The 14629-nt window shown below is 62.8% G+C and overlaps 1 protein-coding gene and 1 long non-coding RNA gene across 3 annotated transcripts in view; one reads left to right on the top strand and one right to left on the bottom strand.

The window, feature by feature from the left end:
• The window catches only part of LOC125960485 (uncharacterized), a 327476-nt gene that overhangs the window by 109695 nt on the left and 203152 nt on the right, over positions 1-14629 (bottom strand). The gene's annotated exons all lie outside the window — the stretch shown is intronic.
• Positions 1-14629, top strand: part of SCUBE1 (signal peptide, CUB domain and EGF like domain containing 1) — a 127712-nt gene that overhangs the window by 81069 nt on the left and 32014 nt on the right. For both annotated transcript variants that reach the window (XM_049694546.1, XM_049694547.1), the window contains one exon: positions 8343-8459. In XM_049694546.1, the coding sequence (XP_049550503.1) occupies positions 8343-8459 (117 nt within the window). The remainder of the gene's footprint in view (positions 1-8342; positions 8460-14629) is intronic.

The raw sequence follows: 14629 nt of genomic DNA, 5'->3' as shown, positions 1-14629 counted from the left end.
TGTAGGCTCATCTCATCAAGTGTGAGAGCCGTGGGAGGCTTCACCTCCACAGGCAGCTGACACACAGCGCGCTTCTGACTGCCACTTTCCCAGCCCCCAGAAATGAGAGTGGGGCGAGGGCAGGGTCCCGGGAGTGGTGGGTGTGAGCACGCCCTCCCCGAGACCCTGAGGGCGGCTTCTGTGAGGTGGGACTGCAGGTGGAAGGGGTCCCTGCAGCTGTGTGGGCAGTGGGCTCAGAGCGCACCTACCGGGAAGCCTGGGCTGGGACACACGTGAGCCCTCCGCACTCCTTCCGGGCCTCACTCACCTACGAGACCGTGTTCCCCAGCCGCCCCACCCCGTCCGCCGGCCCCCTCTCCTCTGTCCTGCTTTAACTCTTTCATTGAGGATTCGGTCCACGTGGGTCCCCAGTCCCTTCAGGGATATACCTCAGTGTCCCTGGCTGCCTGGTCGCCCCCCCCCATGCCCACTTCCTGATGTTTTTGCTGGTCAGCGTGGCTCCCCTGCCCAGCCACACTCAGGGGGGCCCTGGAGTGGTAATACTGATTGTCCACCAGAGCCACGAATGGAAGGCACCCCAAAGAGGCCAAGGCACCTCTTTTTTTCTCAGTACAGTTTTCAGAGGAGCCCCAGAGTATAGAAACAGATGACAATGACCAAGCGCCTCGGTACCCCTGCCCACTGGTTCCTGTCCCACCCACCTGGGTAGGGCCTGCCCCTGAAGCCCACGCTTGCCTCCATGTGGGTGACTCTAGCTGGCTCCAGCCAAGGGCAGGCCAGGTGGCGGCCGCTGACTATTGACCAGCGCGTCGCCAGAGCTCAGGGCTTTCCGTGGCGGGATTTCCTGGTCTGTCCCAAGGAAGTTGGGGCGCTTTGGGGTTGCTCAGCCAGGCTGTATCTTTCTTTTAAGAGCTGTGTGTTTGTCCTCAGAGCAGGGACACTTGACGGGAGTTGCGCTAACCGTAACTCCTCTTTCTGGTTTGTGCTCCTGGCCCAGGCTCTGGAGCCAGACCTGGGCTCTGCGCCCCCATCACCGCACTCACGTCTCTGAGCCTCGGCTTTGTCTTTTGCAGAAAGAGGGCTGTGGTCCCTCCTCTGAAGCAGGCTGGCGAGAGCCTTGGCGTGCGGCACCTGGCCGTGTGTGTGGCAGGCCCCAGGTGCCCGGTCACATCCCATTCTTCCCCTGGCCGTTAGCATTTTACTGCCAGCAAGGAATACAGCCTCGAGATGGCGAGGCCCAGGCAGTGAGGCGGGAAGCCCAGGGCCTGCCTGACCTTGGTCAGGTCGTAGGTGGGCTGACGCAGTCAGAAGGGGGACCTGGAGAACGAGAAGGGTGAATAAGCACCTCAGAGGCCAGCCAGGTGCCCAGAATCTGGACCCTTCCAGGAGGCCCGCCCAGCTCACAGACTGGAACTGTGAAAAGAAAGGGCAGATGCAGACCCCGAGGGCCAGCTTCGCTCTGCCCTGCCCCCGGCCCTGGCCCCAAGAAGTGACGGGGGGGAGGCGTGGGGGGCGTGGGGGACATACACCAGGGCTGAAGGCCGCACCCCCTCAGGAACCTGGAACGAGGCTTCCCGTCTGTTGAGCAGGCTTGGGGCTAAGTGCTTGTGTGCCTAGACATAGTCAGTGTTCCCAGGACCTGCAAGGATGCCATTCAGCGTTTCGGATGAGGAAACTGAGGCCCAGGGAGGTGAGTGGCTGGCCCAGCCCCACACCATCCTGCCCTACCCCCACAGCGCAGCGCACTCCCTCCAGGGCAGGGGGCTAGTGACGGGCCTGTCTCCCCGCACTTTGCCCAGGGCTGGCGCTAAGAGCTCGGAGAGTGCTGGCAGCTGTTGGTGGGTGTTCCGGGGAGAAGGGTCTAACACCCAAACCTCCCCGCTCACACACCGCTGGAGGGGCGGCGCAGCACCAAGGAAAGGTCACCGGCCAGGTGACCTTTCTCAGGCTGCTTCTGCCCACCAAGCCTCCTGCACCTCCTGTGGAACGGGTATGTGATGCTGTGCCCGCGCTCCTGAGGATGGCCTCACGGGAGAGGCTGCCCGCAGCACCGTCCACTTAACTGTCAGAAAAGGCGAGAGGCAGAGGCCAGGGGTGAGGCTTGCTGTCGGGGCCCTGCTCTGCCGCCTGCTTCAGTATAGAACCTCCGTGTCCTCTGGGCCATTCGAGATCCCCCCAGAGCATACAAAGAAACCTCCCCCCGGGGTCAGCTCACCTCTCCCCTGCAGCTCTCGCCGCAGACCACAGGGCACCGTCCTCAGGTCCGGGAGGTTCTGCTCTCTGAGCACTAGTGTGAAAACAGCCCTCACCGGGCAGGCCCGTGACAAGGCCTTGCCCTGAAATCCCAAGCCCCCTGGTGTCTGCAGGAGACAGTTCTCCGGACAGAAACCGACCCCACAGCGAGCGGCCCTGCACAGGACCGAGTTCCCCGGTAGGTGGAGCCCCGAGGGCTGGCGTGGACCCACTGGCCTGTTACCTCCTCGCGGCCGGGCGGTAGTCAGCACAGGGCCGAGGGGAACTCACAGTCACCGGGCCGCGTGCTCCAAGGCCAGGCCAGCCCCTCGAGGGCTGTGAGAAGTGGCCTCAGGCGGAGGGCGGGGCTGGGTGCCAGGTGGGGCCTGGCGAGGCCTCCTTTCCTACTTGCCCTCACGCTCAGGCTTGGGAGCCCCCTGCTCGTCGGGCTGCAGTCCTGGCCTCCCCAACCACCTGCCCCCAGCCACCTCCTCCGCCCAGGACCTCCACACGCACTGTCACCATCCCAGCGGCCACCAGCCTGCACCCCAGGGCCCAGCTCCACTCAGAGGCCCAGGCGCTCTGGGGTGGCTTTGTCCAGCACCATGGGTTAGAGCGCCCCCTGCAGGTATTGCTCAGAAGCGGACGCGACCCAGGTGGAGCAGGGGCTTCTGGGCAGACGTGGAGAGGGGGGGACCCAGAGGCAGAGTGGATGGGAGCAGGGCGCGGGCACGCGGCAGGCTGGCCAGGTGGCCGGGGAAGCCAATTCTGTCGGCCTGACTCTCGTCACTTTCCAGAGGGACCCCATGAGGAAGATGGACCTCACTGTGGGGCTCGGTGAGGAACTCAAGCCTGTGGACACTGCTCATGACGGGCTGCAGGGTGATCCAGAGGTCGGGGGGCCAGCATGTAGAGACTGGGCAGCCGGGGAGACTGGGACCACTGTGTAAGGGCCTTGCCGGGGAGCGTGGCCTTTATCCCAAAGTGATGGGAACCCTAGAAGGCTCAGGAATCAACTGAGGGGAAAGGGTCAGAGGTCAGGGTGTCCACGGCTGGGCCAGGAGAGCCGGCAGCCAACCCCTCTTCGCAGCGGGCTGCAGGTGGTCTTGGCGGCAGAAAGGCCGGTGGACCAGCCCCGACTGAGGCCTGACAGATCTCGGCAGGGGACTCGGGCTACTCCCGCCACCAGGGTGGTGCCACGTCAAGGGGCAGGGCAGACCCTGGGCTCGCGGGGTCTCTGCAGGTCGCTGTGCCCACACCTGGGCCACCGCTCAGAGCCTCTGGGGGCGGGGCCAGAAACCTGCACGGTCGACAAGCTGCAGGTGGAAGACCCTTTGCCCAAAGCCCCACAGCGTGTCAGGAGCTGAGTGTGGCCCTCGGGCCTCTGGACCCGCGTCTCACCACAGGCGGCTCCCCTTGGCGCCCTGTGGTCAGCGTGTCGTGCTGTTTGCAGACGGTCTCCGAGGCCTGAGCTCCCTCCCACCCTCTCGCCCTTCAGTCCAGCCCGCTTCCACCTCAACGTCACCTTCCAGTGCCCGTGACTGTGGCTGCTGCCGGTAGACTCATGGTCCCCTGTGCTGTCGGGTTCATCTCCGACACTGTCCCCCACCAGGCCCGGCAGGGGACAGGGGCTCGGTCACCTCGCATCCTCTCATTCTTCATGGGGCCTCCAGAGTCCTGTTCTTTCATCTGCTGGTTCAGCAGAAATCAGGCCCCTCGCCGTGCCGGTCCTGCCCTGGGTGCTGGGCACGGGGGTCACCTGGAGAGTGAGTAGTCACTGGGGGAGACCACCGCCCAGATGCAAGCCCAGGGCCTGGGGGAGCCGGGGGGGCGGGCGCCAGGAGAGCTCGGGAGGGGCCTCCTGAGTCGTGACAAAGGCGGGAGGCTGGGGCAGGTGGGCTGAGCGCTGGGGGTGAGCCCAGGGATAAACCACTAACCCCTGAGGCCTGGGTCGGTGTCGGGTTCATCTCCAGCTCCTCTCTCACGGCCACCCAGCACCAAAGGAGTCGATCCCAGACTGTTGGTTGCACAGAGGAGGGAACCGTCCGCTGCCCCGCTGGGCTGAGACCTCCAGAGGCCAGGGACTGGGCGTGAGGCACGTCTGCCCAGCGCAGAGCAGGGGTCAGGTGGATCAGCAGCTGACTTGGGTACTGAGGCTCCACAGGCGGAGGTCCTAAGGGTGGCACCAGGAGTGCGTGCGCGGTCACCACTGTGACAGCTCACCGAGCACCGTCACGCGCGCACCTTGTCTGGGCCTCGCGACCGAGCACCGTCACGCGCGCACCTTGTCTGGGCCTTGCGAGGACCAGGTGGCAGGTGTTACATCTCCACGACACGCGGCCAGAAGCTCAGGCTCTGAGACGTGAAGGGACGTGCCCGACCCTGCGGGGCAGCATTCCGAGCGGTGTTTTCTGCCCCTGTGGCTGCTGCGTCAGCCACTACACTGTGACTGAGACCGTCCTTCAGGCCGGACCTCGCCCCAGACCTAGGGTGGTGCAAGCACCCAGCGCCAACTCAAGGGGCGTCCTGCTGCCGTCCGAGCCCCGGCCGGGCTGCACAGCACGTCCTGCTGAGTGGCTGCCCGTGCCACCACTCCCCTCCCCGCCCCCGCCCCGCCCGGCGTGGCCCAAAGCGGAATTCCCCCAGGGAAACACTAAAGATTGGCCTTTTAACACATCTGGGGTTTTCCCATCTGCTGAAAAGGGGCTCACTCCCAAGCCCCTCCCCACTTCAGTCCCCCGACGCCAGCCCAGCCTTGTGGGTGAGAGTTCTCCCCTCTCGCTGGGTGAGGAGGCCCGTGGGTGCACCTCGCTGCCCCCTCAGGCCACTGGCTCTGCTGCCCCACTGCAGGCCGCCCCCGAGGATCCCCCCCCGGAGGCCTGGCTCACTCAGCAGCTTGGAGTCTCACAGTCTTGGGTTCCAGTACTGGCTTCTCTCAGTGGCTGTGTGACCTGTGCGCTCACCCGGGGCCCTGCCCTTAGAAGGGCCCACAGTTGGCTGAGTGCTCGGCTGTCTGTTGGAAAATTCTTAACAATTTTTGAACAAGGGCCCTTCACTTTTATTTCACACTGGGTCCCACAAATCGTGCAGCTAATCCTGCCTAGTAAAGGTCCTTTACTCCTCTGAGCCTCGGTTTCTCCACCTGCAAAGGGCCCATGGTGGGGGAAGGCGCATCCTTGGGGCAGATGGAGTAGCATTCGTGGAGACGGGGCGCACTGGGCAGGAGCTAGAGAGCCAGGTACGCGCTTGGCTGTGCGGGCCCCGGCTGGGGCTGGCTGGGGCTGGCTTGGATGGAGATCTGAGCCTGCTGGTGGGTTAGAGTACACCCACCGGGTCCCACCAGCCCTGCCCCTTGCCAGCCCAGCTGCTCTGCGCCGATTCCCAGTGTTCAGCACCAGTTCTGCACCTGGGAGGCAAGGGGCCGTCCACAGAGCTGCTGTAGCGTGGGGGAGCCTAGTGCAGCGATGCCTATGGGATGGGCTGGCCAGCACCCAGGGGAGCCCAAAGAGCTCTTGTACCAAACATTGTCTAGGGTAACACAGGAGACTGAAAGGGTGCTCGCTACAGGGGAGAGACCTGCCCTGAGGGCGCAGAGAGCGAGTGACCATCCAGGCTTGACCCCGGCCCCAGCTCAGCCTCCTTCTCCTACCCAGAGGGCAGGTGCGGCCAGCAGGTCTCCAGGGCCCCGGTCGGTCAGGAGGCCCAAGATTCCGAGTCCCATCAGGGCCTCCAGAGACAGGAAGGGCCTGCAAGCCCCCTGGAGCCTGGTTGGCCGGGTCCCTTTTTCAGGGACACAGTCCCCGGTGCCCACGCCACGTCCCACCTCCACCACCATGGAGAGACCCAGTGGTCATCCCGCTGTCGCCAAGTAAGGCCACCCAGCTGTGCCCCAGCCCAAGCTCTCGGCACCTTCTCCTGCCCGCCCCCTGCTCTCGGGCCTTCCCCCTGCCTCTCCAAGGCCTGAGCCTTAACTACCTGCACCTGGAAAACAGGCAGGTTCTCTGCCCCCTCTCCAGAGAGGGGCTCTCCCACGTAAAAGGCTGGAAAGGCACATGGGGGTACCTTGGCTCTGGAGTTGAGGGCCGGAGGCGGGATTTCCCTCTCTGGTTGTAACCTCAGGGTAGGAAGCTAACATTGTTGAGCAGCTACTCCAGGCTGGGCCCTGGGCCAGACGCTGTTGAGTGTGGGGTGTCTTTGATCCTCCCCTCAGCCCTGGGAGGGAAGACTTGCCGTCCTCACCTGCCAGGTGTAGGTGCTGAGGTCAAGCCCCGAGGGGCGGACTCGCTGGGTCACTCAGTGAGCGACAGAGCCAGAGTCACACCCTGGCCTCCCCACCTCCACTGCCCCAGTAGACGGGCGGCGGGGGAGACAAGAGGGCCTGCGCAGGCGTGTGCGGGTCAGAGCTTGGCCCACGCGCATGTGGAGGCCAGCCCGCATGCGCACACGGAGGGCGGAGGCCTCCTTTCTGCGTCTGGAGGCTGCTCGTGGAGGTCTCTGCGCTGACCTTGACCCATGAGCAGGCAGGAGGCCTCCCAGCCACTGGGCAACGTGCCCCACAGCAGGCAGACAGAAGCTGGAGGGCTAGAGTATGGGGAGACACGCTGAAAGCCTGGGAAGAGGCAGGGGCGAGGAGACTGGCCTTGCGGTAGCGGTTACAGCTTGTCCTACCGCGGTGAAGGCTTCAACCTCGAGAAAACGGGCAGCGGCCCCGGGCAGCAGGCAGCCCCCGAGTTCAGGGTGTTAAGGACAACAGCCATCGTGGTCACCCCACAGAATCTCACACACACACACACACACACACACACACACACACACACACACACACAGAGGGAAAGCCCAGTTTCCTCCTCTCCCTGCTCCGTCCACCCCCTACAAGTTGAAGTTCAAAGGAAAGACATTAGCAGTAGAGACTCCTGGCAACTGGGGGTATGTATTCATTTAGTCATCACTCCTGCGTTCATCCCCAAACTCCTCCCGGAGAAAACGGAATGCACCTTGCAGGAATGCAGACACCACAGAAGGACAGACAGAATAAATGGGGTAGGGGGAAAGTTCTGGGGAGACACCCGCTGGGGCCAGGCAGCCAGGGGCAGCCACGGTAGACAGGCAGGGGATTTCAGGTTATAAGAGGTGGGGGCCCTTGGCGCTTCCCTTCCTAGCAGCAAAGGGGAGAGGGAAGTTCCCACAACACCAAAGCACGCCAGATGCTCAGGAAGAAACCCAGGTTGAAAGGCTCAGAGGCCCGGGAACTAGGCTCCTCCACGTGCCCTGGTGACCCAGGTGTGCCAGCCCCTTCTCCGGGCCTGGGGAGGATCATTCTCACCGCACGACGAGCTCAGTGACCTTAGTTATGCCCCAGCCACTCCAGCCCTTTGAATTTGCAAGAGGAAAAAAAAAAAAGCACTAGACTAGCTTCAAGTGGACAAAAAACAGACGCCTTTGGCTTATCGTTCAGCGAGAACAGATGTTGGGCTGAGAGCCTCATCAAGGTGATGGATGGTGCGCGGGCTCTGGGAACCTCCCCTTGCAACTCCACGGCCAGGGCCACAAGCCATTCTGCGCTGAGCGAGTTTGGGAGCCCCAGTAACTGCCAGTCTGGGTTTGGAGTCCAAGTCCAGGCAAGGCAAGGGTTTAGGAATCTGTCCCTGGGTGGTTAAATACCAGCCCAGCCGACCTCAGCACTGGCCCTGGTGGTGGTGTTGACCCTGTTGGCACCGCTCCCTGCGGTTTGCAAACAGTTTTCCCATCCATCATCATCAGAGGGGAAACAGTGTCATTCTCCCATTTTACAGATGGGGAGCCTGAGGTTCAGAGAGGCCCCACAGCTAGAGTGTATCAGAGTCAGAATTTGCATTGGAAACATCCATTTATTTATTTATTTTTGGCCACACCACGTGGTACGTGGGATCTTAGTTCACCAGCCAGGGATCGAATCCGCATCCCTTGCATTGGAAGCACGGAGTCTTAACCACTGGACCGCCAGGGAAGTCCCCAGAGCCAGAATTTGAACTCAGGTCTCCTGTCTCAGGAGATTCCCCCCCCCCGGTGGGGAAAGGTGGTGGCTTCTGTCCAAGGAGACTGAGAGTGTCTTTTTCTCTTTCCCTCCTCAGAGACGTGTGCAGTAAATAACGGAGGCTGTGACCGGACGTGCAAGGACACGGCCACCGGCGTGCGATGCAGCTGCCCGGTTGGATTCACACTGCAGCCGGATGGGAAGACGTGCAAAGGTCAGTGCGCACCACCTCCCTCGCCGGGCCCCGGGTGGTGCAGGCAGGGCAGGAGCAGGGCGGCACACTTGGGCTGGGTGTGCGACCACACATGGCTTCAGGGGCGAGGGTGGTCAGCTGCCACGTGCATTTCTGTTGGAGAAGCTAAGAAGAGGGAGAGTCAGCACCAGCGCTCCCCAGCAAGGCTCAAGGGAGCCCCAGTTCCACTGTATATTGACAGGTTCAAGCGGGGCTCTGATATCGAAGAATGTGGCTTCACCCTGGGTTGAACAAACGGGGTACCTTTTCTTTGGGCTTCCTAGGCCGGCAGAGGTTCCTTGTGGCCTCCCAGGGGGCAGGGCCAGGCTGGTTCCTGTGCTCACTCACCTTGGCCGGGGTGCGTTCTGCAGAGCTGGGGGCAGCAGGGCACAGGGCTCAGACCAGGCCAGGATGGTCTTCTTGTCGGCGTTAGCAAACTGAGGACACTGTGTGTCCTCGTCACTGGAAGAGGGAAGGTGTGCAGGGGGATCTCAACCGGAGGACTAAAGATGCAAAATTAGAAATAGGGATTGGGAAGGTCAGGAATGGGCCGGTCTGCCGGCTGCTGGAAGCCAGAGAAGGGTGAGCTTTCTCTGCCCACTGTCCCCGGCTCACTCCGAGGTTCCTGAGGGCCCGCAGGGGCTCAGCCGTGTTGGGGACCCCTCAGGAAACAGGAAGCAGAGGGGCTGGGAAGCCAGAGCTGTCTGAGCCCTAGGACTGAAGGGGCCAGCCCTACAGCACGGGGGCACCAGCCCTACAGCACGGGGGCACCAGCCCTACAGCACGGGGGCACCAGCCCAGGCAAAGACCTGCGGGCCTTGGGCCGGGAGGCAGCCCTTGCGAGGAGTGAGGTGCAGCCCCTCAGCACTCCCAGACCAGCGCTCAGATCCCTGCCCAGGCTGGCTGCCCTCCTCCCATCACTCTGCCTGGAAGCGGGCAGGCCCGGAGGCCAGCATGGAAGGGCAAAGGAGCCAGAACTTCCAAAGCCCAGTGGGTGAGAAGATTGACAGCGGAGGCTCAGGTGATTTTGAATAGTCTGAGGTGGGCTTCTGAAGCCTGTAAAAATAGAGAGCATGTGACTTCTCCTCCCCAGCCGCTCTGCTGGGAAGAACCTAGTGATTATTGACAGAAATAACCATGCTTCCACCTGTTTATTTGAAAATAAAGTCCTTCTGTAGCCTCCGCTCAGCCCACTTAGAGCGAGGGGTGTTCTGGGTGGGCGTGGGCTCTCTGAGGCCTTGCCACGTGGGCTTAATGCCAGGAGGGCTGGCCAGGGTCCACCGCAGACCCAGCCGTCCTCATAGCCCAGCAACGTCACAGCAGGTCCAGCCAGTTGCCCTTGGAGCCAGGACAGAAGAAGGTAGAATCGGGCCACCCACACCCCGTCCAAGGCACAGCGCTGACGCAGGACCAGAGGGGTAGGGCAGGGCTTAATTCCGGACTCGAGGCCAGGAGCTCGCCACTGGGAGCTGACCTGTCTGGGCTGGAAAGGGGCCTCGGCAGTCACATGGCCCACAAGGAGCACCTAAGGGGACGCTGACTGCTGCCCCCTGCCCATCCTTGCTGGCGAGAGGGGCATCCATCCTCACCCCACCTTGAGTCTGGGGTAGGGGGAGATGTTGAAGGGAGCTGTCCACACAGCCCCAGGCCCGCCAGTCTGAGCCTCCGACCATGTTTCCTGTGTTGAAACAACTGGACCCTTTACCCAGAGCTGCTCATTTGCCTTTAGCCAACCCTCCTCACTCCCACTGCCCTGGAGTCAGGAAGTCCTTTCGTTCACGCATGCACCGGATGGGTTTTCTGGGCTCCTCTTGTGTGCAAGTGCAGGGGAGACCAGGGAATGAAACAGAAATTCCTTGTGCCCAGAGATCTTCTATTGAGTAAAGAAGACAGACTTTAAAAATTAAAGTCTGGGCAGGGGGTAGGAGAGCGGGGAGGATGGAGGAAGAGGCTCTAATCCAGGCAACATGACTGCTGTGCAGAGGCCTGGGGTTCCAGGACCCAACGCAGCCAGGGTGCCCAGATCTGGGGAAGGTTCAGGGGAGGTCCAGGAGAAGGCGTTGGCCCTTCATCCTGTGAGCCTCGGCCAGGCTCCAGACACGCTTGGGCAAGGAGGCACAGGCCAGATTTTCGTTTGGAGACAGTCCCTGCCACTGTTGGGGCGGGTTTCTAGGCAGGGTCGGGAAGAACAGGCTCGAGGTGACAATGGTTTGGGCCCGGGGTGGCAGCAGAGGTGGAGAAGAGCTGTCTGAATGTTGTTATACGTAGAATTTGAGGATCGTGGGACTGGTCCAGAACTATATGGTAGGAACATCATAGCGTCTCCAAATCAGGGAACCCTGGAAACCAAATGTTGACCTCGAGACCCCCGGGTTTGGAGTCTTAGAGCCTTGGGCTTACAGTCTGAGTTTCCCGGGGCCTGGCTGGAGGGGCGCAGGGCAGGGTGCGGGGGGCAAGCCAGCTGGGGATCCCCGACAAACCGAGGCCCTGGCCCTGGGGTGCTGGCTCCTCGGTCAGCATGCACGCCCTGGTCTTGGCAGGGCCCAGAGGAGGATATCGAAGGTTCAGTGTTTTCTGGAAGCCAGAAGGTCATTGCTAAGCAAGACCAGTGGCTGGAGGTCTGGGAAAATCCAGAGCTGAAAACCCAGGACGGCCGGGGATCACGTGGGCAGGTGGAGGCCTGCCCCAAAACATCAGGGCCATGGGGGGCTCTGCAGGATCTGCCCCGTGCCCTTGCTTTGTGTCAAGAGTGTGGACAGCCCAGTCTCAGGGCTCCCTGGTTGGCGCTGTCCTGCTTGATACTGGGAAGCGGACACCTTGCTAATTGGCCCTTCTGAGAGGAGGGAGGTCTGGGGCCTCAACTTCCTGAGCCAGAGCCTGGATTTCCTCAGGGACACCAGCCCCTCCTCCCAGCACCAGTCTGGGAGGACCGCCCCCAGCCCCGCCTGTTGGCCCTCTTCCCTCACCTGCCCTGTGCCCGGCCAGCCCAGCCCAGCAGCCTGCCCTCCCCCTAGGCTGCTCCAGAGTGATGCCAGCCCACTCCCACAGGCCCGCCCTCTGCTCCCACCCAAATCCCTCATCCACGTGGCCTCTGCGTTGCCAGGCTGTGCCCCCTCAGTGGGGTGGGCAGAGGGGGACAGGAGCAACCAACCTACTGCGTGTCCCCATAGCTCACCCCACACCTTTGCCCCCAACACGCACTGATGTTCAAACATTGGGTGACGCATCGAATGTTCCACTAACCTCCCAGCCCCCCGACTCGCTTATTCACTCATTCATTCATCCATTCGTTCAGTGCCCCATCCTTCTGTGCAGGCCTCATGCTGGGCCCTGGGGCTCCAGGTGGGAGCCAGGTGCCCCGTCTGTCATCCCGCTGAAGGCAGGTCCCGTGACAAGGGAGCAGCTAACTCTGGAGAGAACGTCAGGGAAGGCTTTCCAGGGGGTGCTTGTTCCCCAGGCAGGGTGGGATGAGGGCTGCCGAGACAGGATCCAAGCGTGCAGAGAAGAGGAGGGCGGGGCCGCCGGGCTGGGCCAGGGTGTGGAGGGGAGACCGTGAGCCTCTGTAACCAGGTAGGGGACTGCTGGCCGCTGGTGGGGCCCGGTGGGAGCACAGTAGAGAAGGAGGGGGGTCTTGGAAGGGTGGGAGGTGGAAAGGCGGCAGAGGCTCATCAGAATGAAGGCCGAGGGGCCGTGCGAGCCCACTGCCCCCTCACTACAGCTGAGGCTAGAGCCTGGGACGGGGCCTCCCCGACTCTGACCCCCAGGCAGCCTGCTACACCAGCTTGGGCCTCAAGCGACAGCGCCTCGCACCTCCTGTCTAGCTGCCATGACAGCCCCTGAGCCGACAGGCCCAGATGGGGTAGGGGATGGGATTAGGGGGTTCCAGAGGCCTGAGGCACTCCTGAGGAGGCGAGCCCTGAGCCGACAGGCCCAGATGGGGTAGGGATGGGATTGGGGGTTCCAGAGGCCTGAGGCATTCCCGAGGAGGCGAGCCCCATCTGCACATTCAGTCGTAGTGAATGATGCTGGACAGGTGCCTGCTAGCAGCCCAGTTTGCAGATGGGGAGCCTGAGGCTCAGAGAGGGGCCTTGCCCTGTCCAGGGTCACGGAGCTGAGCGGGCCCTCCGTTCTTCTGTCAGAGGCGTTTAGCCAGAATCTCCCCTGTCTTCCTGTAACCCCCCGGGGGAGGGGGCGACGGAGAGCCCCAGCCTCTGTCCTGGACAGGCCCTCGCTGCACTCGAGGTCTGCTTCCTCTGAAGGCCGCAGGGCCAGTGTGCTGCACTGGCGGGGCCGTCTCTGGAGACACCTGGGGCTGGGCTCAAGTCGGCCTCCTGCGTGGAGCTGTGACCTCCCCCGGAAAGTGGGAGATCTGGCCTCGGGTTGTTTTGACCGTCACACGAGACCTTGCCAGAAAGTGCTTGGCCTGGTCGCCAGGACGAGGTGATGCCCGCCCAGCAGGTGCCGTGACCCCCAGAGGGTCCTCCTACTTCCTCTGGGGCGTGGGCTCATCCTGAGGCCGCTTTGTTCCTGAAACACAGGCTTCGGAGCGCGTGCAGAGTTCGCAGTGCCGAGCGGTCTCTGTTTTTAGCCGTCATTTTGGTGCACACGTAGAGCACCTCCTGTGTGCAGAGAGGTGAAGGCCCAGCCCGTGAGAGGCGGAGCCAGGGCCACACACGCCCTAGCGGCCTCCCTTAGTGGGGCCACCTCGGATTCCCCGCCCTTCCCATCTTCCTGGCACCAAAATCGTCAGCATACGCAAACAGAATGGGTCCTTGGGGCAGAGGGACCTCGGGGAGGCTGGCCGAGGGCAAGGAGGTGGCGGGCACACCCCCTGAGTGTCCTGTGTTCCCCAGAGCCCAGCCCCACCCGGGCCTCCACAGGAAAGCAGCTCTGGGTCTGCCCCTGCCCGACTCGCTGTACCCGTTCCCCTCGCAAAGGCTCCGAGAGTTGCCCACCCGGGGGTCTCAGCCCTGCTCTCTTTAACGCCCCCGCCGTTCTTCTGACGTTTGGGGGTTTTTTCTGGGGTGAAGAGCATTCTGTGGGGGTGCTGCCGTAGGACTTCTCAGCAGGTGTCAAGTCCAGCCTGTTCGATCTGAGGAAAAGAGCTGGGAGCAGCGTGGTGAGAGGCTGCGCCTGAGACCGGAGTCTTTGGAATAGGACCAAGTCTCCTCCGCGGGGCTCGGGGAAATGGGGACAGATTGACCTTGACAACTGGCCGTGCCAGTTACACGGGACAGGGGTGTCCGGGCCTCACACTCAGGCCAGGCTCAGCGGGTGCTGGAGTCTGAGTCAGCAGCTCTGTTAAGATGTGGCCAGTGACCAGCACAGAAAGTCCTCTCTCTGCCGGGGGCGGGGGGATGCCTCTTTCACCGCTTCCTTTTGTGCCCTCCTCCAATCAGGGTGGGGACACCTTCCTGGACGTCATCTCCTACTTCTGTTTCCAATTGCTGGGCTAGGTCTGGGGGGCCGGCGGGGGGTGACCAGCGTGGGGGGCCCGGGAGCCGGAGCCCAAGAGGAACTTCGGAGTGAGAAAAGGTACCTCAGGGACAGGGTCTCTGACAGCTCAGTCTGCCAGATGGACCGGGAGCCCGGGGAACAAGCCCAGGGGAGCAGGGCAAGGAGGGTGGGAGGGAGCTCCTGGGGGTGGGGGGAGCTCGTGAGGGAAGGAGCTCCCATCACTAGAGGTGTGCAAGCCGAGGCCCACCGGCAGGGGTGCTGGGAGACCTTCAGGGTGCAGCCGCAACTCGTGACATGCCCAGTGAAGAAACAGCTCAAACTCACCTGCAGGCATGGGGAAGGGGGAGCGGCAGGAACCAGGCTGGGAAGGGAGGCGGCCCAGGAGCGCCCGTTCCCGCCACCAGCCGCGGCACCTGGAGCCAGTTACCCTCCCGGCCTCGGTCTCCCCGTCAGTAAAGCAGGAGCAATAAACCTACTTTGTAAAGAGTTGTTTGGGCCCTGGCTGAGCACCGACGCCTTAGGGATGTTATTTCATTTCATCCTCATGACGTCCTTCCACGTAGGGGCGCCTCTGATCCTTATTTTAACAGACAGGGAGCCGAGGCCCCAGGGGTCCAGTAGCTCGCCCAGCCCAGAGTCACAGCCTCCGGGAAGCAGCCCCCTGCTCCCGGCCTCCCCGCCTCCCTGGCACCTCC

Source organism: Orcinus orca, chromosome 11 (genome assembly GCF_937001465.1).
Source record: "Orcinus orca chromosome 11, mOrcOrc1.1, whole genome shotgun sequence".
Lineage (NCBI taxonomy): Eukaryota > Metazoa > Chordata > Mammalia > Artiodactyla > Delphinidae > Orcinus > Orcinus orca.
Note: the sequence above shows the minus strand (reverse complement) of the source record. Positions and strands in the feature narration are given on the sequence as shown.